Genomic DNA, 25,351 nt, shown 5'->3' with positions numbered 1-25,351 from the left:
ACATGACAATTCAAAGGGAAGCTGTCTGAGGTCTCACTTGAGCTCCTTCAACACCAAGTTCAAAAGGGCAAGAGCCCCACACAGGAAGTTACCATCACATTTAAAAGATAGCGATTTTTGTCACTTCCTGTGTCCACCTCCAGTTTCACACGGATGAATGGCAGCCTGAACCCTGTTTTGGCCTGCCCAGGGGGCCATCTCTTGTTTCTGATTTGTCACTTACCATCACGTGTGGGTCACAGACCTCCCCCTCCCCACTTAATTCTAAGCTGGGTGGGGTGACATTATTCCTGGTGGCTAAAGTCTAGAGAATGAATGAGGGGGAGCTAATTCCATTGACACACAAATAAGGTGCTAAATCCTGACCCCGGATTTGATTGAATTGAGTTTCAGTATCACCCACTTCTTTAGAGAGGTTGCCTCAGTGCTATGCTGATCCCTATGTAATATGTCTGGTATGAGGTAAGATTGAGGGATGAATAACAATTTCTCTCCTGAATGCCAACTTCCTGTTGGATATCTCCAATTAGATATCCTATCAGGGTCTCAAACTTGATGTGTCCAGAGGGCCTGGGTTCAAAAGCTGTCTCTGACACTTCCTATCTGTGTGACCTTGGGCATATCATTTAACTTCCTTAGGCCTCAGTTTCCTCATTTGTAAAATGGAGGGGATGGGCTAGATCTCTGGCATTTGTCCCTTTCTCTCCACTCCCATGGCTGCCAGCCTTATTCATTACCTCAGCACCATAGCAATAACCTTTCCTTTGGTTTTCTAAGCTAGGTCCCTGAATAAATATGTGCATGAAGACACATTTATCAGGCATTTATTATGTGCTAGTAACTGTGCTTAGCAGTGGGGAGATAATACAAAAAATCTTTTTCTGCGCTCAAAAAACTTACATTTCAGAAAGGGAAAGGTAGCACTTATAGAGGACTATAGATCTAGGAGAGATCTTAGAGGCTATTTAATTGGACCTCTCCATTTTACAGATGAGGAAACTGAGACACAGAGATGTGAGTGAATTTTCTAGAGTTATTCAGGTAGCGTCAGAGACTCAGAGGATCATAGATCCAACCCTAGAAGGAGGCCTCATAGGCCAATACTTTCATTTTATAGATGGGGAAACTGAGGTCCAGGATGTTAGGTGATTGGTCATGATCACCCAAATGGTAAGCATCTGTGACAAACTCTGATCCTGGGTCTTGTGACCACAGTGCTTTGTTGTGCTCTTTCTCTTACGCTCTACTCCTTGTCGTGATAGCCAGGAAGAGGGCGGCAGCTTACTCTGGGCACTTACAGAGAGGAGTGGAGACACAGGGCAACTGAGTGATAGTTCATTCCAGGAATGGTAGTGTTGATTCGATTACTGTTCCCAGAGCTATGGCAGCAGAGCAGGAGGCTGGCCAGAGAGTAGTGTGGGTAGTGCGGTGCTCTGGCTGCCCTTGGACAAATGTGTCGAACTCTGGCCAGTCAGAAACTCAGAGCCTCAGGGCTGGCGGTGGGATGCTGGGTCTGGGTCTGAGGTAGGAAGTAGAGAATGGCAACATGGGCGGCCTGGAAGGGAAGGAGGGCATATCTCTAGAAGGAGGAAAGGAGCGTGTGTCTGGGCTACAGGAAGACACTGGAGGGCTTTGCTGAAATTTAGGCAGGATTGTGCCATTCAAAGTTACCCAGAAGACCACAGGCGGTGAGTTAAGTCAGCTCTGGGACATCAAACAATGGTAGCTGGGTGATTTGACAAAATTAGGCATGACTCTGGTCTGCTCCTTTAGAGAAGCCCTCGGGCTTAGGGAGTGAGTCAAAGAGGAGCTTCTTTCTAAATCCGGCTATCCAGAAGTCATTGGTGGTGAGAGAGAGAGAGAGAGAGAGAGAGAGAGAGAGAGAGAGAGAGAGACAAAGAAAGACAGAGACAGAGACACAGAGAGACAGAGGCAGAGAGAGACACAGATAGAGAGACAGAAAGACAGAGAGAAGAGAGATAGACGGAGAGACAAAGAAGGACAGAGACAGAGAGACAGAGGCAGAGAGACAGAGACATAGACACAGATAGAGAGACAGTCAGAGACAGAGACAGAAAGACAAAGAGAGCAGAGAGAGACAGACAGAGAGACAGAGGCAGAAACAGAGACAGAGACACAGATAGACACAGAGAGAGAGACAGATAGAGAGAGAGAACAGAAACAGACAGAGAGACAAAGAAAGACAGAGACAGAGAGACAGAGACATAGACACAGATAGAGAGACAGTCAGAGACAGAGATGGAAAGACAGAGAGAGCAGAGAGAGACAGACAGAGAGACAAAGAAAGACAGAGACAGAGACACAGATAGAGACAGAGACAGAGACACAGATAGAGAGACAGAGTCAGGGACAGAGACAGAAAGACAGAGAGAGCAGAGAGAGCAGAGAGAGAGACAGACAGACAAAGAAAGACAGAGACAGAGACACAGATAGAGACAGAGGCAGAGAGACAGATAGAGAGACAGAGTCAGAGACAGACAGAAAGAGAGAGAGCAGGGAGAGACAGACAGAGAGACAAAGAAAGACAGAGACAGAGACACAGATAGAGACAGAGACAGAAAGACAGAGGCAGAGACAGAGGCAGAGAGACAGATAGAGAGACAGAGTCAGAGATAGAGACAGAGAGACAAAGACAGAGACACAGAGACAGAGACATAGACACAGATAGAGAGACTGTCAAAGACAGAGAGAGAGAGAGAGTCAGAGACAGAGACAAAGAAAGACAGACACAGAAAGAGAGACGTTTCAGTGGAATGCATGGAGTGTTGTGGGACTAGTCATATAGCAAGAATGAAGGACAAGAAGTAGGCAGCCCAGGGCCTGACTGGGGTTTGGACATAGTATTGGCCTGACAGTACGGTTCAAGGTAGGACATGGCCAAGAGTCATGCAGGATGAGGAAGTCCGGGTGAGTTTTGGCCTGCCTCATTGGAGGAAATGTTCGCATCATTGAGACCCAGCAGATGCCAGAGGCCTGAGTAGGGAGTGGGTAGAGGGAGTGGCTGCAGGTTACTCTTTCTAGAAGTCAAATAGTGAAGAGAAGGAAAACCACAGAAGAAGGACTTGAGGGTGCCGCCAGGTTAAGGGCTGTTTTTTATTTGGGGGGGCAGAGGAGGGAATGCGGGGATCCGCTGTCTTCCCAGGACTGTGGTTCTCCCCTCCATGCAGATGATTTCCTAATCTCCAGATCCAGCATTACTTGTGGGAAGAAGGGAAGGAGTCAGAAGAGGGCCGAGCCTGAAGGTGAGGAAGGAGGAAGGTCCCAGAGGAGGAGGGCTGGAAGGCTAGTCATAAGGGAAGCATCTCGGTTCAGCAGGAGGCCACTTCATCCTCTGAGCCTGGAGGGGAGAAGCAGCAGCCGAGCAGAGTCGCAGAGAGTTCTGAGGTGTGCTCGAGGGGACGAGAGGAAGCTCAGGCCAGATGGTCTCCATCTTCTCAGGCAAGTAGGAGGCAGCTCATCTGTTGGGAGGAGGGTGGGGGGGAGGAAGGGGGCGAGCTGGAGGAAAGAAGATGTTTGTAATAGCTGCTGTGGAGAGTGTGATAGTTAATCAGAGCTAAAGAAAAGGCTTGCCACGTAACCGGGTTTAGGGGAGGTGCGTCGTGGCACGATGTGGCACAAATTTTCATTCAGTTTTGTGACTTCCTCAAGCAACATTCAAGGAGCAGAAAAAGGCAATGATGGAGGTGAGCCCAAACTGGAACAATGGAAGGACAAGGGGGCACTGGGTCCAAGCCTAGCCTGGTTTTCCAATCAAGCCTGGAATGCTTTGTCCACAGCTGCTTAGACAAGACTTCAGATTGGCGGAGAGAATGCTGACACAGAGCTGGGGATTTCACGAGGGGTAGCTTCCCCTACATGCCTAAAGCGCCCAATATTCCAGCTCCTTCCTGGGGTTGTATCCAAAGAATGTCTCACAGCAAGAATGCCTTCTCTTGGGGCAGCTGGGTAGCTCAGTGGATTGAGAGCCAGGCCTAGGTTCAAATCCGGCCTCAGACACTTCCCAGCTGTGTGACCCTGGGCAAGTCACTTGACCCCCATGGCCCACCCTTACCACTCTTCCACCTAGGAGCCAATACACAGAAGTTAAGGGTTTAAAAAAAAATAAAAAGAATGCCTTCTCTTGCCACCAACGTTACCTCTCACCCAGGCCTGGAGTCTTGCATTAGTGTTCTCTCGGCCAATCTGGAGTCATGTCTAAGCTGCAACATGTGGAATGTCCTGAGCTGGGCTGGAAACCCGAGTTACAGAGTATGGAGGGTCAGAAAAGGAGTGATTCCTGGGAAAACTGGAGGGCCGGAGGAGGGCAAAAGCCAGTCCGGAAGCAGATGAGGTCCTGGGAAAGGACAGGAGATTGTCATCCGTGAGAAGATTTTAAGGCTTTCATGCCATGATTCCTACCTAAAGATGAAGCAGGGTTCAAGGGATAGAACCCTGGCTTTGGAGTTAGAGGATTTCCCTCAAATCCCACCTACAACATTTTCTTTCTGGTCCTGATGAATTGTTTAACTGCTCTGGGCCTCAGTTTCCTTATCTGTAATTTTCAGATTAGACGGTCTCTAAGATCCTTCCCAGCTCTAGAGTTCTGAGCCAATGAATGTCAAAGACTTGGCAGGGATTGTATCTCCCTTGTAAGAGAGGAAAATCTCCCAAGTTGGCCTCTATGCCTATTGTTTAGGTTATTTCTTATCCAGGAAAGGGGCTAAGTAGAAAGGAGCGGCCTGAGCTCTGACAATCTGGACTCCTCAGGATTGCCGAGAGCCGAGATGGGTGGTTGCTTCCTCTGCTAGGAGACCTGGGTACTGCAGGGACATCCCAGAGTTCCAAGCCCCTCGACTCCCAATTTAGGGCATTGCTTGCTGAATGGCCCTTCAAGAGCCAAGCTTAGGCTTCCAGACAGGCTATTCTGTATGGCCATTGTCCAGGCACCAGGCTAAGGACTGGGCGTGGAGGCAAAAATAACAATCTTTGCTTTCAAGGAACTTACCATCTAGCTTTTATAGGGTTATATAAAATAGGTACCTGGTAGGGACTGCTAGGTGGCTCTTGAAAGCCAGGCCTAGAGGCAGAAGTCCTGAGTTCAAATGTGGCCTCAGATACTTCCTAGCTGTGTGACCCTGTTCAAGTCACTTAATCTCCATTGCCTAACCCTTACCACTCTTTTACCTTGGAACCAATACATAGTAAGATGGAAGGTAAGAGTTAAAAAAAAGCAAATACATGGTGATATGGGCGAGTGGAAGCATTAGTGTCTGAGGGGATCAGGAAAGGCACCAGAATATTGAACCTTGTAGCAGGGACACCTCCCAGACACCTAGGATACAGCAGATGCTCAGCCAATGTTTGTGGAATGAATGAATGAATGAAGAAACTGGGAATCCAGAGAGCAAAGGGAATGGCTGAGCAGGCTGGGGCTAAGTGGGAATAAAGGAGCACCTCCTCGCCCAGCCCTCTCCATTCCCTAGATCCCTTTTCCCAATGATAGGGGCTTTGTGTGGTTCTCTCTCTCTCTTTCTCACACACACACACACACACACACACAGACCTGAGTGGATGCTTTTGTCACCTAACTCAGGAGTCTTCCCTGGGAGGGGGGCCCCGAGGGCAGGCAGCCACCCTTTCTCCCAGTTTTTCATGTTCCTCCAGCCTTCTCTTCCCAGCTATGAGAATAGGGCAGCAGCCAGGCAGGGGCAGACTCCTTTGACTCCCACCACTGGGACAATGAAATCCTGGCTCCCTACAGCACTCTGGTTTTCCTTGCCAAAGGCCACAGTTTTGCCCTTCCAGAGAGCCTCCTTTTACTTGGATTTATCTAGGGAATTGAGGTGTTCCTTGGTTTCCTTCTTTATCATGTGCCATTGCTGTTGTTAAGTCATTTCAGTCGTGTCTGACTCTTCAGGATCCCCTTTGGGGTTGGTCTGGCAAAGATTGGAGTGATTTACTGTTTCCTTCTCCAGCCCCTTTTACATGAGGAAACTTAGGCAAACAGGGTTTTCTTAGCAAAGATACTGGAGGGGGCAGATCTCAGTGGATTGAGAGCCAGGCCTAGAGACGGAAGGTCCTGGGTTCAAATCTGGCCCCAGACACGTCTTAGCTGTATGACCCTGGGCAAGTCATTTCACCCCCATTGCCTAGCCTTACCACTCTTCTGCCTTGGAACCAATATTGATTCTTAGGTGGAAGGTGAGGGTTTTATTAAAAAAAAGTGCCTGGAGTGGTTTACCTTTTCTTTCTTCCACTCATTTTTACAGATGAAGAAATGGAGGCAAATGAGGTTAAGTGACTTGCCTGGGGTCACACAGCTAGTAAGTGTCTGAGGCAGGATTTGAACTTGTCTCCCTGACTCCAGGCCAGACACTCTAGCCACTGTGCCACCTACCTGCTATTTATCATGGGAATCAATTCCTTATTAGTCATTTTTGTTCCACCATCTCCACTACAAGGTTCTTTCTCCTTGGTAGAGAAAGCAGAAGCAAAAAAACAAGAGAGTAGCTCTGTTGTCAGTTATCATCGATTCGTCTACCCCAAACAAAGTTCTTATTCTTCTTGCTGAGTTCCCTTTTCCATCCCCCTTTTTGTTGGTAGCTTTAACTCACTCAGAGTTTTAGCATTCCTCATATTTTTTCTAGGACTGTACCACCAGGATATTTATCCTCCACTCCCTGGTCTTGTTTTTGCTTTCTTAAAAACTAATTTGGGGAACCAGGCCCAGAGATGGGAGGTCCTGGATTCATATCTGGCCTCAGACACTTCCTAGCTGTGTGACTCTGGGCAAGTCACTTAACTCCCATTGCCCAGCCTTTTCCCTTCTGTCTTAGAGTTATACTAAGACAGAAAGTAAGGATTTAAAAATAAAAAAAGAAAGTATTAACTGTATTTCGCTTTTTGCTTAGAAGGAATTTGGAAAGATGTCTGAATAACTAAGATCCTTCATCTCTACTATATCATGCTATTTCTTCTGTCTGTCCAGGTGGTCTATAGTATAGTCCAAAGGCAAAAATAATTTCTATTTCTTCCTCCACTGATCTTCATCCAAATACTCTGTATCATCTTTCCCCTCTGGGTCATGGGTTTTCTTCCATGGATATACCTTCTTAATATACAATACCACACTCTTCCACTACTCCTTTCTGATCTATTCTGTTTATTTTGACTAAGATTTACCCACCCAGAGCCATGGACCATTCATAAGTTTCATCCCAAAAGGGATAAAGGTTAAATTTGCCTCCTTGCTTTAGGACCCTGTAGGTCTCCAAGTTTGTTTGCCTGACTTGCACATAAAATCATGTTTTTTGCTGCTGATTCCTCTCTGGGATTTCATCTCCAACTACTCTTTTTCTTTCTTCATAGTTACTTTCTTTGTTATCTAATTTGGGGATATACACACATATGTGTATATATATATATTATTCCATCTATCAAGAGTAAGAGACAGAGAAAGACAGAGACAATTTTCTCCATCCCCTGTGCTTTTTAGCTGAAAGCCCTTTTGATTAGATTTTCAAGATCCCTGCAAATACCTTCTCCCCAGCTTTTGTTAGGTGTATTCCGTATCTGGCCAAGAATCTGTCATCACTATATTTCAGGCCATGGTCCAGAAATCCAAATCCCATTTTCAGACACCACCTTCTTAGTCAGCTGTTCACTTCCCAAATTAATCTTCCTCTTTTGTATCTCTTGTCTCCTATGGGCAACAGTGAAGAAAACACAACCTGTACCTCTATGGTCTTAGTTTCTTGCCAAATACTTCATAATCATTGGCATTACTTTATGGGTTTCTTCTGGCAGTGTTATTTGTGCCCATGTGAATGAACAGAAGTAGGCAATTGTTATCTATTCAGATAAGTCTTGGGAGGTTTTAGGTTCTATCTTGAATACTTGCCCCAGGAAGACAATACATTTCTGTATTATTGTCAGGTTGATAAGAATCTGCTTTGGTATCCCCTGAATGGGAATCACTAGTTCCTCCTCCTCTTCTTCATCCTTCTCCTCTTCTTCCTCCTTCTCCTCCTCTCTCTCCTAGTTCTTCTCTTCCCTCTCCTCTTCCTCTTCCTCTCTTTTTCCTCTTATCCTTACTTGAGAGTTTCCGTGGCCTTCCTTCATCATTCTTTGGAGAACAAGTTGCTTCCTCCTCCTCAGGGATCCTCTTCAAGGAAGTCTTCCAAAGCCAAATCTTTTTAGAGCTGGGATTCCCAAACTGTAGTCTGTGAACTTAAACAAAACAAAACAAAACCCTTTGATAACTGTATTTTAATTTAATTGGTTTCTTTTGTAATTCTAATATACATTTTATTTTATACATTTTAAAACATCATTCTGTTGGAAGTTGAGATGTCCATCAACTGGAGAATGGCCGAACAAGTTATGGTATATGATTGGGATTGGGAATATTATTATGTTGTAAGAAATGAAGAAAAGGATGTTTTTAGAAAAATCTGGGAAGACGCCTATAAACTGATGCAAATGGAAGTGAGCAGAACCAGGAAAACATTGTTCACAGTAACGACAACAATGTAACAATGACTGGGAAAGACTTAGCTACTTTGATTTATACAATGACCCACAAGAACCCCAAAGGACTTAGGAGAAAAAAAATCTACCTATATCCAGAGAGAGAAAGAGCTGATAAACTCCATGTGCAGATGGAAGCATATTTTTTTCACTTATTTTATGTTTCTTGTCTTTTTTCCCCCCAACATCGGTAATGTGCAAAAATGTTTTGTGTGATTTAACATGTATGAGTGATAACATATTTTTTGAGGGGCTGGAGGAAGGGACAGAATTAGGAACTAGCATTTTAAAAAAAGAATTTAAAATAAATAAGGTAGAATTATTGTAAAAAAGAAAAATATTATCTTGAGAAAAGGGCCATTGGTTTTGCTCTCTTCCCAAAAGGGGTCCATGACACAAAAATGATGTTATTGAGTCTATAAAGGCACTTTCTTCATATGTCTCTTCTCAAATGACTGGAAGATATTGCTCACTTGGCTTTCCTGGTCTTGGACAGCAGTGTACCTGCATCTTCAGTCTTCACTGTTACCTCTCTCTCAGTGGGGTCCCTTGAACCCAGATGAAAAAGATACATTAGGAATTGTGGCTGAAGTTGTGCTTAGTACTTGATTGGAGGAACCTTCCTTGTTTACATCACCTTTTCCTCAAAGCCGATCTTAGGGCCTCCAGCTTCTATGGCTTCTGGGACCCACATTCTCTTCTATGGGATCTGCTCATGACCATCTTCTCTGCATTTCTAACAGGAAATAATTCCATCCTTCTGATTTTCTCCTGTTAGCAATATTTGTCCCTCAGTTTGTTCTCTCCATTCCCTTGTACCAGAACTTTCTAAAGAGCCCCGTTTTGTTCATGGAACTTTCTTTCAAAAGGTTTCTTGAGGGGGTAGCTAGGTGGTTCAGTGGTTTGATAGCCACCAGGATATTTAGCCTCCACTCCCTAGTTTTGTTTTCGCTTTCTTGTCTGGCCCAGAGGTGGGAGGTCCTGAGTTCAAATCTATCCTCAGATACTTCAAAGCTGTGTGACCCTGGGCAAGTCATTTAACCCCTATTTCCTAGCCTTTACTGCTCTTCTGCCTTGAAATCAATACACAGTATTGATTCTAAGATAGAAGGTAAAATTTTTTTTTAAATAGACATTAGGGCTTCTATAAGTCTCTCTCATTCCACAGTGTCTCACTATTATTCTGTCCCCCTTTTCTATGTTAGATGCTTTCTAATTCCCCAATGTCACTGGCACAATTTCATTAAATCCCTTCTGGAGGTCATTCTCCAGAGGGTCAGGATCTCCTCTGAAAAAATTCTTAATTTGGGTCAATGGCGTCCTTTTGCTACGATATATCTAGTCCTAGGTTTGCCCATAAAGAGGCTTCTCTCTGCAGTCTGGGGGATCTACCGTGCCCCACATACAACGTTGTTCTTGTAATGGCTGAAATTCTCGAGAGGCAGTCTTTCTTCATTTTAAAATAATTTCTTTATTCACCCGTCAAGACATCTTAATCTGGTCAAAGGATTCTCTCAGTAAATCCAAGGCAGATCTCTAAATGGAGTTTTAGGAGCTCAGGACCCAGCTCCTCCCTCAAATATCCCAAGACAGCTGGAATTGGTAAATAGCAAAGTAGGACGTGATGTATTGGACTCTCAGCCCTTCTCCACATTGACAGGTAGGTCTGATGGCTTGTCACATTCAGGAAAAGAATGATTATAAAAGCCTTCCTGTTGGTCAGACTTTGTGAAAGAAACACATTCTTTTGGATTCCCCAGAATAAAGAAAATGGAAGAATCTGTAGACCAGATGGTACCCGAGGCTCAAGACCTTGGCATATGAATCCTCTCTCTGTTGTACAGGAGTTGATTGGGACCTTTTTTCAATTTAGGGCCCTGATGTAGGAATTAATACAGTATGTGAAAAATAAACTCCCACATTCCTCTGAATGACTCAGGAGAATGAGCCAGAAGTGAGGTATCTCTTTCTACTACTATAGAGAAAATAGTATGGAGTCAGGCTCACTCCCATGTCTGATGTCTGATAAGATGACGGATGTCTCAGCTTCCTGTATGGGTGGGAACTCTCGGGACTATCCTGAAATGTTGTGCTGTGTGCTGGGCTATTTCCTATAGCTGGTGATCTCACGTGAATGATGACATTCATCAGATACTCCATACCAACACTTAACCAGTGACTAAAAGGCTATTCAGGGCAGCTGGGTGGTGCAGTGGATAGAAGGCTGGACCTGGAGTCAGAAAGGCTCATCCTACTGAGTTCAAATCTGACCTCAGTGAACTGATCCAACCATCCTGGAAGGCAATTTGGAATCATGTCCAAAGGACTATAAAACAATGCTGTCTTTTGATTCTGTAATAACATTATTGGCTCTGTAGCCCAAAGAGATTTTTAAGAAATGGGAAAGGACCTGTTTCTACAAAAATATTTATAGCCACACTTTTTGTGTTGGCAAAAAATTGGAAAGTGAAGGGAAGTCCATAAATTGGGGAATGATGGAACAAATTGGGGTATATGTTGGTGATGGAATACTATTGTTCTAGAAGGAATGATGAAGAGGAGAATTTCAGAAAGAGCTGGGAAGACCTCCATGAACTGATGCAGAGTGAAATAAGCAGAACCAGGAGATCGTTATATACCGTAAGTGCAATATTGTGGAACTATCAAATGTGATAGACTTTGCTCCTAACAACAAGCAATACAATGATCCAAGACAATTCTGAGGACTTCTGACAAAGAATGCTCTCTACCTCCAAAGAACTGTTGGAGTAGAAATGCAGATGAAAGCATATGATTTTTCACTTGTTTATTTGGGTATATGTTTTGGGGATTTGGGTTTTATAAGATTGTTCACTTACAAAAATGAATAACATGGAATAACATTTATAGAAATTATACATTTATTTTATTTCTAGAATAACATTTTGCATGATAATACACGTATAACCCATTTTGAATTGCTTGTCCGCTCTGGGAGCGGGGAGGAAAGGCGGAAGGGAGACAATATGGATGATATAACTTCAGAAAACTTATGTGGAAATTTGTTATTAAAATTAAAAGAAAGAAAAGGGAAAAGGAAATCTGATCTCAGACACTTAGTAGCTGTATACTGTGTCTTAAACCTATTTGCCTTGGTTCCCTCTTCTGTAAAATGAGCTGGAAAAGAAATGGCAAACCATTTGGTATCTGTGCCAAGAAAACCCCCAAAAGGGATCATGAAGCATCAGAAAGGACTGAACAACAACAAAAAGGGTTATCCAGGGGCAGCTGGGTAGCTCACTGGATTGAGAGTCAGGCCTAGAGACGGGAGGTCCTGGGTTCAAATCCAGCCTCAGACACTTCCCAGCTGTGTGACCCTGGGCGAGTCACTTGACCCCCATTGCCTACCCTTACCACTCTTCCACCCAGGAGCCAATACACAGAAGTTAAGGGTTAAAAAAAAAAAAAGGGTTATCTACTAACTGGTCAAACAAGTAAACCAAGTTTCAAAACAATAGATACTCAGCTTGTAGCATGAATAAATGATGGGAATTAGAAGCAACAGCAGCAACAGCCAGTATCTACAAAGGTGAACATGCAGATAAACTGCTATCAAAACAATGGCATTCTGCTTGTCCATTGGCATGCGATTATATGCCAGCTGGTGCTCTTTTTGGCCACATCTAATGACAAGCATTAATGCAGAGACAACAAAGGGGTGCAGGAGACCGAACACAGTGAAAACTGATACACTGATAGGAATTGAGGGAATAAAACAAAACCTCAATCCAAAATTTAACAGCCTTCAAAATAAACTCCAGCGGATAACTGCAGTAAGAATGGGGGGAGGGGGCAGCTGGGTAGCTCAGTGGATTGAGAGCCAGGTCTAGAGATGGGAGGTCCTAGGTTCAAATCTGGCCTCAGACACTTCCCAGCTGTGTGACCCTGGGCAAGTCATTGACCCCCATTGCCCACCCTTACCACTCTTCCACCTATAAATCAATAAACAGAAGTTAAGGGTTAAAAAAAAAAAAGAATGGGGGGAGAACTAAAATGTCGTAACATGAAACAAACGCTTATTTCATGATAAAGTTGTACAACGAAATCAAAAGAAAAAATATTTACAAATGGAAAATGAAGGAAAATAGAGTTCCAGTAACATAATAATATTCTTCAAAAATAGCCAAAGTCAGGCTAACGTCAACTCTAAACTCTAATTATGAAGGAAAATGAATTGACAAAAAATATTTTTAAAGTGAAAATTCAGGGAAAATTGACATTAAAATGTGAAAACAAATAATGAACTAGGGAATTCTTTATTTTTTTTCTTTTTCTTTCTTTTTTTAAACCCTTACCTTCTGTCTTGGAGCCAAGGCAGAAGAGTGGTAAGGGTGGGCAATGGGGGTCAAGTGACCTGCCCAGGGTCACACAGCTGGGAAGTGTCTGAGGCTGGATTTGAACCCAGGTCCTCCTGGGTCTCTAGACCTGGCTCTCAATCCACTGGGCTACCCAGCTACCCCCTAGGGAATTCTTAAAAAAGCCCAACAATATCCAAAATCCCAAAGCAGAGAAAAACCAAAACCCCTAACTAGATGGTGAGATCTTTACTTGTAACCAGCAGATGGCATTGCCCCTTCACGCTACCGGAATTTGGCTTACTGCTGTAGTCCAGGAGTAAAAGGTCCAGTGACATGGTTCATCTTTGCTATTTAGAAACTTATTAAAGTTTCTGCTACAAACCTTCAAAAATCTCTCTTAGTCTTCTGGTGAGGGGAAATCCTAGTGTTTTAGGCAGAGGGATATGCATGCCTCTGTCCTGTTTATCTCTTTGTATGCCAAGCTAGTCATTGGCTTCCTCCACTTCCCATTCTCTCTGTGCACAATTTACCAACAGATTTAAATCACAAACCATTTATGATCAATCTTAGTCTATAAGAAACAAAAAAAAAATCAGGAATTAAAAGCAGCTGAAAGGAAAAAAAAAAGAAATTGCATAAAAATGCCTGCCAACTACAACCAGAGAGGGATGGGAATAGACAGCTAGCTTCAGCTCAGCATATAGAGTGATAGAACTGAAGTCAGGAAGACGAGTTCAAGGCTGGCCTCAGACTTTGGATAAGGGAGCTTCCTGCCTCAGTTTCCCCATTTACAAAATGAGGATAATATGAGCACCTACCATTGTGGGAATTGGGGAGAGGAGTTATATCTTCACTGCCCTTTCCCTGCTTTCAAAGGAGCAATAACACATGCTTTTCTCTGGAGTTTGACTAGGAGGACTGGTAAGCAGGAGACAACTGGCTAGAGCTCCTTCTTGTAAGGAAGGATACCACCCTTATTTCACTTCGACAGAGATGTTTAGCCTGGACTCAGTTAGAAAAGATCGGACCCACCACAGGCAGCATCAGTGCAAACTCCCTTCACCCCATCTTCTACCTTTAATGTGAGTCAACCCAGCCCTTTGGCAGGACCATCTCTCTGGGCTAAACGTTAACATTTCCAATTTGGCAGGTTCATCAATTGATGTTGCCACCAGGAGACCCAAATCTCTGATATTTAGCTGATGCTTTTTTAAAAAATAAAACTTTATTATTATTATTTTTAATAAACCCAATACTGTATATAGGTTTCAAGGAAGAAGAATGGTAAGGGCTAGGCAATAGGGGTCAAGTGACTTGCCCAGGGTCACACAACTAGGAAGTATGTGAGACCAGATTTGAACCCAGTCCCTCCCATCTCTGGATCTGGCTCTCCATCCACTAAGCCACCTAGCTGTCCCCTGGCTGATGTCTTAAATTAGAATCTGAAACTAAAAAACAAACAACCCCCCAAATTTCATCTGAACTCTGTCCTGGGCCACTGTCGCACCCTCAGTCACCCATACTGGTTGGGGGTGCTCTTAAAAAACTCCAGAGGTGATGAGAGTCTGGCTGAACAGCTAGATGTCTGAACCCTCCAATCATGTAGGAATCCACTCCAAATAACTATCTCTCTATCTATAAAATATATATGTATATATAGTCAAGCAAAACAGGGTTTCCACCTTTAGCTAGCATTTCACATAGTGCTTTAAAGTTTACAAATATGATCTCATTTGATATTCACTGAAATGCTGCCTTATTATTCCCATTGTATAAATAGGAACATAGGAGGAAATAGGGACATAGAGATTAAATGACTTGCCTAGGGTCACATAGCAAGAAAATCTGAGGCTGGATTTGAATGCGGGTCTTCCTAATTCCAGGTCCAGAGCTTAATCACCCGTATCACCCAGCTGCTCGGATTCCCCTAAATCCACACAACCATATTTTTGAAATTTAGTTAAGCTCATTACGAACTTGTAAATTAAGTTCTCTGGGTGTTATCATCCTCTTTCTAGAAATGGGTGGAAGAGACTCAGAGAGAGACCACACTTTTACCTGTTGGTAAAAACCACAAGCCAGCTTTGAAGAGACATCTTCTAATGCTATTGCCACGTCTTCGGTCTCCAAAGAAAAGAGATAAAGGTTTAGGGATTGTTGAGTCAGAATTGGAAGATAATGTGGAGGCCACAGAGTCTGATTCCTTCAAATAACTGATGAAACTGTGACTTACCCAAGGTCACACAGATAGTAAGTGCCCCAGGCAGGATTCAAACCCAAGTTTCAAGTCTAGAGCTCTAGTCATTATTCATTCCTTCAATATACATTTCTTAAGCACCTATGATGTGCCAAGCCTGGTGTTGGGCATTGGGGCTATAAAGAGGCAAAAGAAAGTTAGTTCTTGCCCTCAAAGAGTCTCTTCGAAGGGCACACGGGAGAGGCAGGGATGGCGATGATGGGGAAGAGATGTTCAGAGATCCAAGATTCAGAGTTCTGGCCAGTTTCTTGGGGAGAACTATGGTGGTCTTTCTAAATGGGACCTTTGGGAGAATTCTTCCTTTCTCGCTCCTGCAGAGGAGTCAGGGGAGTTTCTTGGGCTTTTTCCAGGAGTTTTCTGGGGTTGGGCCAGCCATAGAGGCAGAGCCAGGTCCAGGAGGGCACCTTCTGACAAAGGTGATCCTGTGTTATGATAAGTAAGGCCGCTGACATTGCAGTGACTTAGAAAGTCAATCCGATACCAAGGGAGTGAATAGGAGATAAGATAACCAAGTCAACCTGCAAGTGGAATTCTGGGCCCCAGGGTTTAAGGCAGTTCTGGATCCTGGGCAACCTCCTCTTCCCCACTGGCCACTCAATGTTCCTATCTTCCAAGAAGGGGGCTAAAAGGGAGAGCTCATACTCTGTGGTGCAGCCAGGAAAGAGAGAAGGGAGAGCTGGGAAAGAGAAGGAAGAACAGTTGAGGAAAGAAAGACAAGAGGAAATAAGATGGAGGAAGAAGGGAGAAGAAGGGCATGGATGGGTTGGACCAACAGCAATCCCCTAAGTATGTGTGAGACTCTTGCAGGGGGTCCACAAGGTTAAAACTTTTTTTTTTATAATAATTCTAAGATGATTTATTTTCAAATTCAGTCTATCTGGGCAGATATAAACAAGAGCTCTTTGGGATGGCCTTAATAATATTGAAGTATGTAAAGAGACCTGAGGCCAAGAAGTATGGGAACTTCTGGCCTAGAGGATCGCTGACCTTCTCTTTTTTTTGGAACTTTGCATGTCACAAAGGCTGAGAAAGTGTCTTCGAACTGAATTCCAAAGCTGAGATTCACTCCTTCGGGTCTTCAGGGCTTTTTTGATCTTCTAGAATTTTCTTGCAGTAAGCAAATATTCCCTCCAAGAAAGATCACCTTAAGCCCTTATTAGCTAATAATAGTATATGGGGTCATGGTGGAGGCCTGTGGGAATGGGGTGAGGGCGCCAGGAGGGAACAGGTGGGACAAAGTTCTATGCTGATTATTTCACGGTTTGAGGATAAGTTCTGCTAGTCAGCACAGGTTCTACAGACAGGGTTGAGCTAGTAAATGTTTAACAACCTGCTCTCTGAAAAAAAAAAAAGTACCAGGGACCCACTTCAGCTTCATCTGCATTATTTACCTTTTCATAGGTCTGGACAATCAACAAAACAACAAATCAAGCCCTGATTTGTAGTGTTTTCCCATTTCTGAGGTATAAATGCTTACTGGGCATCTGGGTAGCTCAGTGAATTGAGAGTCAAGCCTAGAGACAGGAGGTCCTAGGTTCAAATCTGGCCTCACACACTTCCCAGCTGTGTGACCCTGGGCAAGTCACTTGACCCCCATGGCCCACCCTTACCACTCTTCTGCCTTGGAGCCAATACACAGAAGTTAAGAGTTTAAAAAAAAAAAGAGAAAAGAAAGAAAAAAACAACATACTACTCACTTTGGATGGGCTTAACCACTCTTGACTATTTTCCCAGAAAGAATAATCTTTATTTCAAAAACACATGAGCATTTTTAGTGTTTATAGTTCCTCATCTATCCTTCCCCCTTCCTTCTTCCAGAGAACCTTACAGCAGAGGATTCCAATCTAGTGTTTGGGAAATGAAAACAAATGTCTTTAGATCATGTTATCTTGTTATTCATTTGTGCCCAGCTCTTCCTGACTTCATTTGAGATTTTCTTGGCAAAGATACTGTAGTAGTTTGCCATTTCCTTCTCCAGTTCATTTATAGATGAGGAAACTGAGGCAAAAAGAGGTTAAGTGACTTGCCCAGAGTCATATATCTAGTACATGTCTGAGGCTGAATTTGAACAGAACTCTACCTTACTCTGGTAGGGCAGCTAGATGGCTCCATGGATGGAGCACTGGGCCTGGGGTCGGGAAGCCCCGAGTTCAAATCTGACCTCAGATATATAAGAGCTGTGTGACCCTGGGCAAGTCACGTAACCTCTGCTTGACTTAATCCAGGAGAAGGAAATGGCAAACTGCCCTAGTATCTTTGTCAAGAAAATCTCATGGACAGTATTGTATGGCATGGTCCAGGGGTTCATGAAGAGTTGGACATGACTCAAAACCATCAATAGTGGGAATCTTGCTGTGAGCATTAGGACTTCCCGTTTCTTTCAAAGGATCCCACAGAAGGTAAATGGTCACAAAGAGCATCACCAGGCAGATGAACCAGGTCAACAGGCTTATTTAAAGTTGGTTCTGAGAAGGGAAGGAAGGATAGGTGCAAACAGTGGGAAACTCTTTGGGCTTGGCATCTGGAGGGCTTGGGGTCAAATGCAGACTTCCCAATTATATGAACCCTGGGCAACCTCTGGCCATTAGTCTCTTCATCTTTAAAATGGGTATGCTAATTTCTGCCCCATTTACATCACAGAATTGGGGGAAGAACCTGAAAACTTTCAAAGAATAGTCCTATGTTGCAGGCAGCAAGGTAGTCCAGTGGATAGAGAGCCAGGCCTAGAGATGGAAGGTCCTGGGTTCAAATCTGACCTCAGATACTTCCTGGTTGTTTGACCTAAGGCAAGTCACTTAAACGCCATTGGCTAACCCTTACTGCTTGTCTGCCTTAGAATCAATACACAATATTGATTCAAAGGTGGAAGGTGAGGGCTTAAAAAAAAAAACTGAACTGCATGACATATTTGTTAGGAATTGTTTAGGTTTAATGGAGGAAAGGAGGTTTACTTGTCTGTGACATAGAAAGGATATCCCAGCACTTAGCCTGGGTAGAGGGGGTCCTTCTTATCTCCCTATGGAAGAGCATGTGGTCAGCAGGGCAGGATGGAGGGACCCCCATGGTCTTGAGGCATCTTCCATGTCTCAGCATGTGGGCTGGACTCTTTATGGCCTGAAATCACACAGAAGGGCCTTTGTGTGACCCCCAGGTGACCAGGAAGCCTCATTGGTGTGGCCAGAGGCTAACAGGAATCTGCCAAGAGAGGCACAACTTGAGCCTTAGTCCTCCCTGGGGTCATTCAGGTCCCAGGAGGAGCAGCTTTGTTCCCTTTTCAGGGAAAACAGAGCCTGACCCGTGTTGTAAGGGGAGAAGGGCATTCTGAGAGCGAGGGGTTCTATTATGCAGATTGGCCACATCTGGGCTTCCTTCATTCTGCAGCTGCCCAAATACCACCCCATGGGTGGAATCCTCTTTGCATGGTCACTGGTCAGTCTCAGAGAAGTTCCCAGAAAATCGGAGGAAGGAAGATTTCTCATTGTTCCTTGTGCCTCTGGCAAGAGTGGCAACTTTTGGCTTCTTGCTTGCCAGCACGGTGACTTTCCTTGGCAGATATTTAAGTAGCCACTGGGCATCTGGGCTAGACCTTGAAGTATCTCAGGCAAGCTGACCAGGAATTGTTCTTGTGCTAGAATTTCCACAAGTTGGAGCAACTTGGCTCCAACCTATGCTCTTAATTACTTGTGGGAGAGGACTTGTGGGAGAGGCTCTGCCTTCTGGGGCAAAGAGCCAATGGGGAGGGACTTGACCTGATGGACATACCAGGCACAGACTCCCAAGCTCCCCTCTCTTGCTTCCACCACTGCATAAATTATTAAGTCCTATATACAAGGAGCATGGTGGCAAACCTACGGCACATGTGCCAGAGGGGGCACTGAGAGCCCTCTCTGTGGGCATGCCTGTCATCGCCCACAGATAGAGTTTGCCAGCATTCATTACTAGAAAGCCAGAGGAACATGGGGCCAGGCTGCTTCCCTCCCCATCTCCATGCACCCGAGGACATTTCTCACATCACCTGCCCCTCTAAAAGGTTCGCGATCAATACTAGATGGGACGCGGCCGTCTGGCACAAATTCTGCTGGCCCGTGTGAGGGTGGCACGGGTAGATATCTGGTCTGGCACCTGGCCCACCTCATTTCTGAGAGAGACTGAACTTTCTCCCCTTGTGGAAAAGAAGAGAAGGGCCCTGTCCCTGGTTCCCCATGTGGGGAGGTGCAAGCAGCATACAGGACCACTGAGGCTTTACTTTCCTATCTCTGAAAGGGAAACAAGGCTATAAACATCATATATAAGTAGTCTAGGATTCGGATGGGCAGCTCAGTGGTGCAGTGGGTAGAGTGCCAGGCCTGGAGTCAGGAAGACTCATCTTCCTGAGGTCAGAACTGACCTCAGACACTTGCCAGGCAAGTCTTTAACCCCACCTGCCTAGCCCTTGCCCTTCTGTTTTCCAAGATAGAAAGTGAGGGTTAAAAAAAAAAGTCATCTGACCCTTTTATGATGAAGTCAAGGAACAGAGACTCTTTTTTTTTTTTTTTTTTTTTTTTTTAAATTTTAAACCCTTAACTTCTGTGTATTGACTTATAGGTGGAAGATTGGTAAGGGTAGGCAATGGGGGTCAAGTGACTTGCCCAGGGTCACCCAGCTGGGAAGTGTCTGAGGCCGGATTTGAACCTAGGACCTCCTGTCTCTAGGCCTGGCTCTCAATCCACTGAGCTACCCAGCTGCCCCCAGGAACAGAGACTCTTGATGGAGCCAGTCCTTGAACTCTCTGATGGAGAGCAGGATTTTTTTTGGGGGGGAGGGGGAAGGAAATAACTAAAGCTTTGGGGGGGGGAGGCACAATTCCTGTGTATGGACTGTATGGACAGTCTGCTCCTGTGCCAGCATTCCCAAGCAGGTGCCTGCTGGGTGACACGAGGAGCACAATGCCCGCCAACCTGAAATTCCACTATTAGAAAGCCATTTGCTTGGGTCTGAGCCATCTGGTTTCCAGGAGTCTTCTATGACAACACTTTTAGCCCTTAGCAGTGATTCCCAAAGTGGGCCCCCCTGGTGGGTGCTGCAGGGATCCAGGAGGGCGGTGATGGCCACGGGGGCGTTTATCTTCCCTACTAATTGCTATTAAAATTAAAAAAAAAATTAATCTCCAGGGGGCGCAGGAATATTTTTTCTGGAAAGGGGGCGGGAGGCCAAAAAAGTCTGGGAACCCCTGCGAGGGACATCCAGAGCAGGATGGATGGGCACCACGCGCATAGAAAGGCTGGGGAGGAGGGACCAGAAAGGAATTCCTGTCTCCAATTGGTGGAGGCCAGTCCTGGGGCCTGGTCTAGCCGGGGGAGGAGTAGGACTGGGAAGAGGGCAGAGGTGGGGCCCAGGTGACTCTACCAGGAAGCTAGAGTCCAAGGACCGAGTATTCCCTGGTCCCACCTCAGGCTCCGGCTGAGTTAGCTTGACTCCTGGAAGGTGAGTAAGTGTCCCTCCCCGGGGGCCGGGCTCCCCGGCTACTCAGGCTCTGGGGAGGGGGGACTGGAAGATGGCTCGAGGACGGCCCCCCCTTCCTTCCCCGCAGAGGAACTCCAGGAAGAAGCCTGGAATGGGAGGGACGGGAGGGGGCCTGCTGACTCCACCCGCTCTCCTAGAAACCAGCCCGGCCGCCGCACAGGGACATTCGGGAAGCCCGAGAGACAGCCAGCAGGCTGGTGGACCCTACCGGAGCCGAAGAGGACCGCAAGACCCCAGGGCGGAGCCAGGTAAGGGGCGGGGCCAGGTAAGGGGCGCTCCCACCGGAGAGGAGCCTCCGGGCTCTCCCCGCTCTCCATCCTCCGGGACTCTCGAGCCCTAACCCCGCTCTCATTCATTCCCTCGCTGCAGAGCCCGCAGCCGCTGGTGGCCAGAGCCCTGGGGGAGGCCGAGGCAAAGACTCTGCTGGAGCAGGTCACCCAGGAGCGGGACGATGCCATCGCCAAGTAAGGGGCGGGCGGGCGGGAGCCTGGGGGGGAGGGGCTGGGGAGAGCGGAGGGGGGGCGGGGGGGGGCATCGAGCTGGCTCCCTCCAGAGTCTAGACCTTCCCCCGCCTGAAGCCCGGAGGAGTCCCTTCCCGACACCCTCTCCCGCGCTCCAAGTCCTTGTTCCGGGGGTAGCCACTGCAGCTCCCCAAACACTGACGGTCCCCGGAGAGCCCGGCTCCGACTCCGCGGGAATGTGGGAATGAGGGAATGAATGAGCATAATGGCCTACCGTAGGACGGTGCTCCGGAGGGACGGGGAGAGAGACTGACGCCCCGGAGCTAAGACTATCAGACTATGTGTAAATAGGCAATGCTTATTTATAGAGAGGGTCGGATGATATAAACGTGCGATATGTGTTTATGTGTAAGGTAAGACTATCTAAGTATGTAATATGTGTTTATATATAAGCTAAGAATATAAAACCTGTAATATATGTAAGTTAAGACTACGTCTAAATATGTAATCTATATATAATTAAGATTATAGGGGGCAGCTGGGTAGCTCAGTGGATTGAGAGCCAGGCCTAGAGATAGGAGGTTCAAATCTGGCCTCAGACACTTCTCAGCTGTGTGACCCTGGGCGAGTCACTTGACTCCCATTGCCCACCCTTACCACTCTTCTGCCTTGGAACCAATACACAGTATTGACTCTAAGACGGAAGGTGAGGGTTAAAAAAAAAAAAAAGATTATATAAATAGGCAATATATATTTATGTTTATGTGTAAGTTAAGATGATATAAATATGTAACATTTATTTTATGTTAAGACTATAACTATGTTATACATTTATACATATAAATTAAGGCTACATCTAAACATGTAATATGTTTATAAATAAAGAATATTAAAATATGCAATGTATGTATATATGTTAAGACTATATCTAAATATGTAATATATATTTATATGAGTTAAGACCATATAGAAATGTTATATGTTTATACATATAAATTAAGACTATAGAAACAAGCAGTACATATTCATATATATATGTTGACTACATACAAACATGTTATATGTTTGTACATATAAATTAGGAACATATCTAAATATGTAACATGTAAATTAAGGCTATATATGTTATGTGTTTATACATGACTATATAAATATGTAACATATATAAGTTGGATATACATGTTATATGTTTATATATAAATATATCTAAATATGTTGTGTATATATAAATTAAGGCTATATAAAATATGTAATCTATTTCTACATATACATTAAGACTACTATATATATATATAATATATATGTTAAGACTGTGTGTGCGTGTATACATGTACACTCTATTTCTTCCCATTCAGATGAAAATGAAATATTTGGGATTTTTGAGGCTTATATCTAGATTTCCCTTATCCAATCCAGCTGGAAACCTGCTTAGGAGAGTTAGATTCTTGGGTAAATCATTCTCCGTCTGAGGTTTGGTTTCTGTCAGTCTGTAACACAAAGGCTCTGGCTGAGGCCTGTCCTTCTCCCTCTCCCCCCACCCAGGAAGCTGGCAATAGAAGCTGAGCTGGGCATCTGCAGGGCCAAACTCCAAGCCTCCGAGAAGCAGTTGCTGGAGGTGGTGGAGGAGAAGCTGAAGCTGCTGGAGGAGATCGAGGCCTGGAAGGTAGGAGCCGGGGGGGGGGGGGGGGGGTTCCCTGGCTTCCCCCAAGGGGGATGATTTCTGGTTGGGGCTTTCTGCTGCCCTCCCAGCCCCTCCCCCCTCTCCCCAACCTACTGTCCTCTTCTCTTCCCCAGGAAGACATGCAGGAGCTGATCCGCCAACAGATTCAAAGGCAGCTGCAGAGAGAGGGCAGGGCCCCTGCCTCGGAGCCCAGAGCCCCCCAGCCTGGCCTAACCACCCACTTCTCCCAGTGGCAGTGGAGATGGCGGAGGTGAGAGAGCTCAGCTAATGCCGGTGGAGGGGCTGGAAGTAGCTTTATTCAATAAAATCTGAAGCTCTGGCTTGGTGTCCACTCTGAATCAAAGGAGAGAATCTACATGAAGTAACTGGGATTCCAGGTGTTGCAGGGCCGTGGTCTGAATTTCCATCTTCCCTCACTGTGGAGCTCTGGTCACCCCCTTCTTCCAGAGTGGCGGGCCTTTTATACTCTCCCCCCTGAGGCAGGGGCTGGCTAGACCTCTGTGTGGGAAAGATGGTCAGGCCACTGAGGTCTCCAGGGCTCTTGAGCCTGTGTTTGAGGAGTCAGGAGAGGGAACCCCTTCCAATACTGGCCATGAAATCTTTGGGTGGGTCATTGTGGGTCAGGCCCTGGGACAGATGGGACTTGAGTTAGAGGGAACATAAAACTTGATCTCAAGATGGTGATGTCTGTGGAGATAAGAGGAAAAGAGAAACAGAAGGAGTGTCAAGAGTAAGGCTGATATTAAGATGGAGCGTGGGAGGGGGCAGCTGGGTAGCTCAGTGGATTGAGAGTCAGGCCTAGAGACGGGAGGTCCTAGGTTCAAATCTGGACTCAGACACTTCCTAGCTGTGTGATCCTGCGCAAGTCACTTAACCTCAGTTGCCTAGTCCTTACTACTCTTCTGTCTTGGAACACAGCATTAATTCTAAGTCAGTAGGTAAAGATTATAAAAAGAAAGACTGAGTGTAGAAAAAAATTTGAAAAATTAAAAAAAAAAAAGAATGAGTGTGGATAGAAAAGAGAGCTCTAGTTAAGGTATATAGAGTTCATTTCAGAGCCAAGGGGACCCTCTCCCAAACTCTAACATATCCTGGACCCTGATTGCTCCAAACCTTGGTGATGGAGATCCCACTTGGGGACCAAGAGCTGTGAGGCTGGATGTATTTCTCCACTCTGTGGTTCAGCCATACTGGATGGAGAAGGAGGTGGCACGTCAGAGGACCAACATGGGGCCAGGAGAGGGTTCTTGGTTGGAGGAAGTCCCTAATGTTACTTCCTTGCTGGGACAGAACTTCAGTGTTGACCTGTACTAAGTTCTGCCTATCGTCCTCCACCAGATTGGTGATAAGGAACAGCTGTGCCCTGGAGAGTTGGGTGGGATGAGTTGGTATCCTGGCTCTCCTTCATCTTCTTAGGCAAGTCTAATTTCATCTCTTTCTAAGTTCCAGTCCAGCTTAGTAGAGCTTTGAATTCCTTTCCTAACCCTCTCCTGTCCCTATTCTGGCTTTATATCTGTATTTGTCCTCCCTCAGCCCTCCCACTTTCCTTATCCCCTATCTCCCAGTTTGCTGCTCTGGGGCCTCACATTTCTACTCTCTCCTTCCCATGACCTCGAATTCAAATATTTGTCCTGTACAGCCCATCTATAGAGCCCAGAGAGGGAAATGATTTGCCTAAGAATTTTTAACTTTCCTAAATGAATCCAAGCTGGATTTGATAGAATAACTCTAGATACAAATCTTAAGCATATAGACCTGAAAGGATCTTTCTGCTGGATAGAGATTAGAGGTGGTAGATTGCTGGCTCAGGCATCAACAGATGCCCTTTGGAAGGCTTTTAAGTGGTCGCCGATGCCACTCCTCTTGTTCTCACATGCAGGGTTGACCATGGAGAGGTGGTGATATTCAGGGGGTAGTTCCTCAAACCTAGTATTGAACCCAGAAATTCTCTACTACTCAAAGCCCCACAATCTTCCCCTCAGACTTTGTAGGGAGAACAGTACACAGGAAATTCCATTCTGTTCCTACAGGACTATATTCTCTGCTTCCAACTCCACTGAAGACTCAGAGCCCTAATCCATTTTTGACATCATGACTTGTCCTTGGGATTTGATGGATCCTTGACACTGATTGCAGGAATATGGGACGCTTCTGACTGTAAAGAAGGCTGATGCTCTGCCCTCCAGGCCCCAGTGGATAAACCTCATCTGCTACATGTAACATCCGGACCATGGGCTGTGCTGATTCCTCTCATTCTGTTTCTGATGAAGACCAAGGGGACCCATCTAAACTGAGGCAGGAGAGCCTGCTGGTCAGTGCTCCTGGCCTCACACTAGCTGGAATCATGGCTGACTGGGCTCCTCCTCTGTTTCTGGGCATCCACTGTTAGCCCCTAGGGGCTTGAATTTGGAGTTAGCAGTCTCCCCCAACTCCTTAGCCTTGTTGGCCCTCCTCCATCCTGGGGGTGCCTACTAGTAGCCTGGGTATTTGGCAAAGAATCAAGCTAGTTCATTCAAGTCAACATTCATTAAGTAAGATATCATTCTATGTGCTGGGCATACAAAGACAAAATAAAAAGTAATTC

At 45.4% G+C, this 25,351-nt stretch overlaps 1 protein-coding gene across 1 annotated transcript; it reads left to right on the top strand.

The window, feature by feature from the left end:
* The first annotated feature begins 1,381 nt into the window (after positions 1-1,381).
* Positions 1,382-25,351, top strand: LOC123246839. The gene is made up of 7 exons (XM_044675624.1): positions 1,382-1,524; positions 3,208-3,463; positions 20,763-20,873; positions 20,995-21,089; positions 22,629-22,749; positions 22,881-23,017; positions 24,798-25,351. The coding sequence occupies exons 1-7, from the start codon at positions 1,382-1,384 to the stop codon at positions 24,841-24,843; spliced, it is 909 nt and encodes a 302-aa protein (XP_044531559.1). The 3' UTR covers positions 24,844-25,351.

Source organism: Gracilinanus agilis, chromosome 4, assembly GCF_016433145.1.
Source record: "Gracilinanus agilis isolate LMUSP501 chromosome 4, AgileGrace, whole genome shotgun sequence".
In the NCBI taxonomy this organism is placed as follows: domain Eukaryota; kingdom Metazoa; phylum Chordata; class Mammalia; order Didelphimorphia; family Didelphidae; genus Gracilinanus; species Gracilinanus agilis.
This window is presented reverse-complemented; position numbering and strand designations above follow the sequence as displayed.

Excerpts from the sequence above, each read along its gene's own strand:
- LOC123246839 (XM_044675624.1), top strand. The coding sequence starts at position 1,382 with ATGGCAGCAGAGCAGGAGGCTGGCCAGAGAGTAGTGTGGGTAGTGCGG. Across the intron at positions 21,090-22,628 it reads CGGGACGATGCCATCGCCAA|GAAGCTGGCAATAGAAGCTG; the intron begins GTAAGGGGCGGG and ends CCCCCCACCCAG. Across the intron at positions 23,018-24,797 it reads TGGCAGTGGAGATGGCGGAG|GACTATATTCTCTGCTTCCA; the intron begins GTGAGAGAGCTC and ends CTGTTCCTACAG.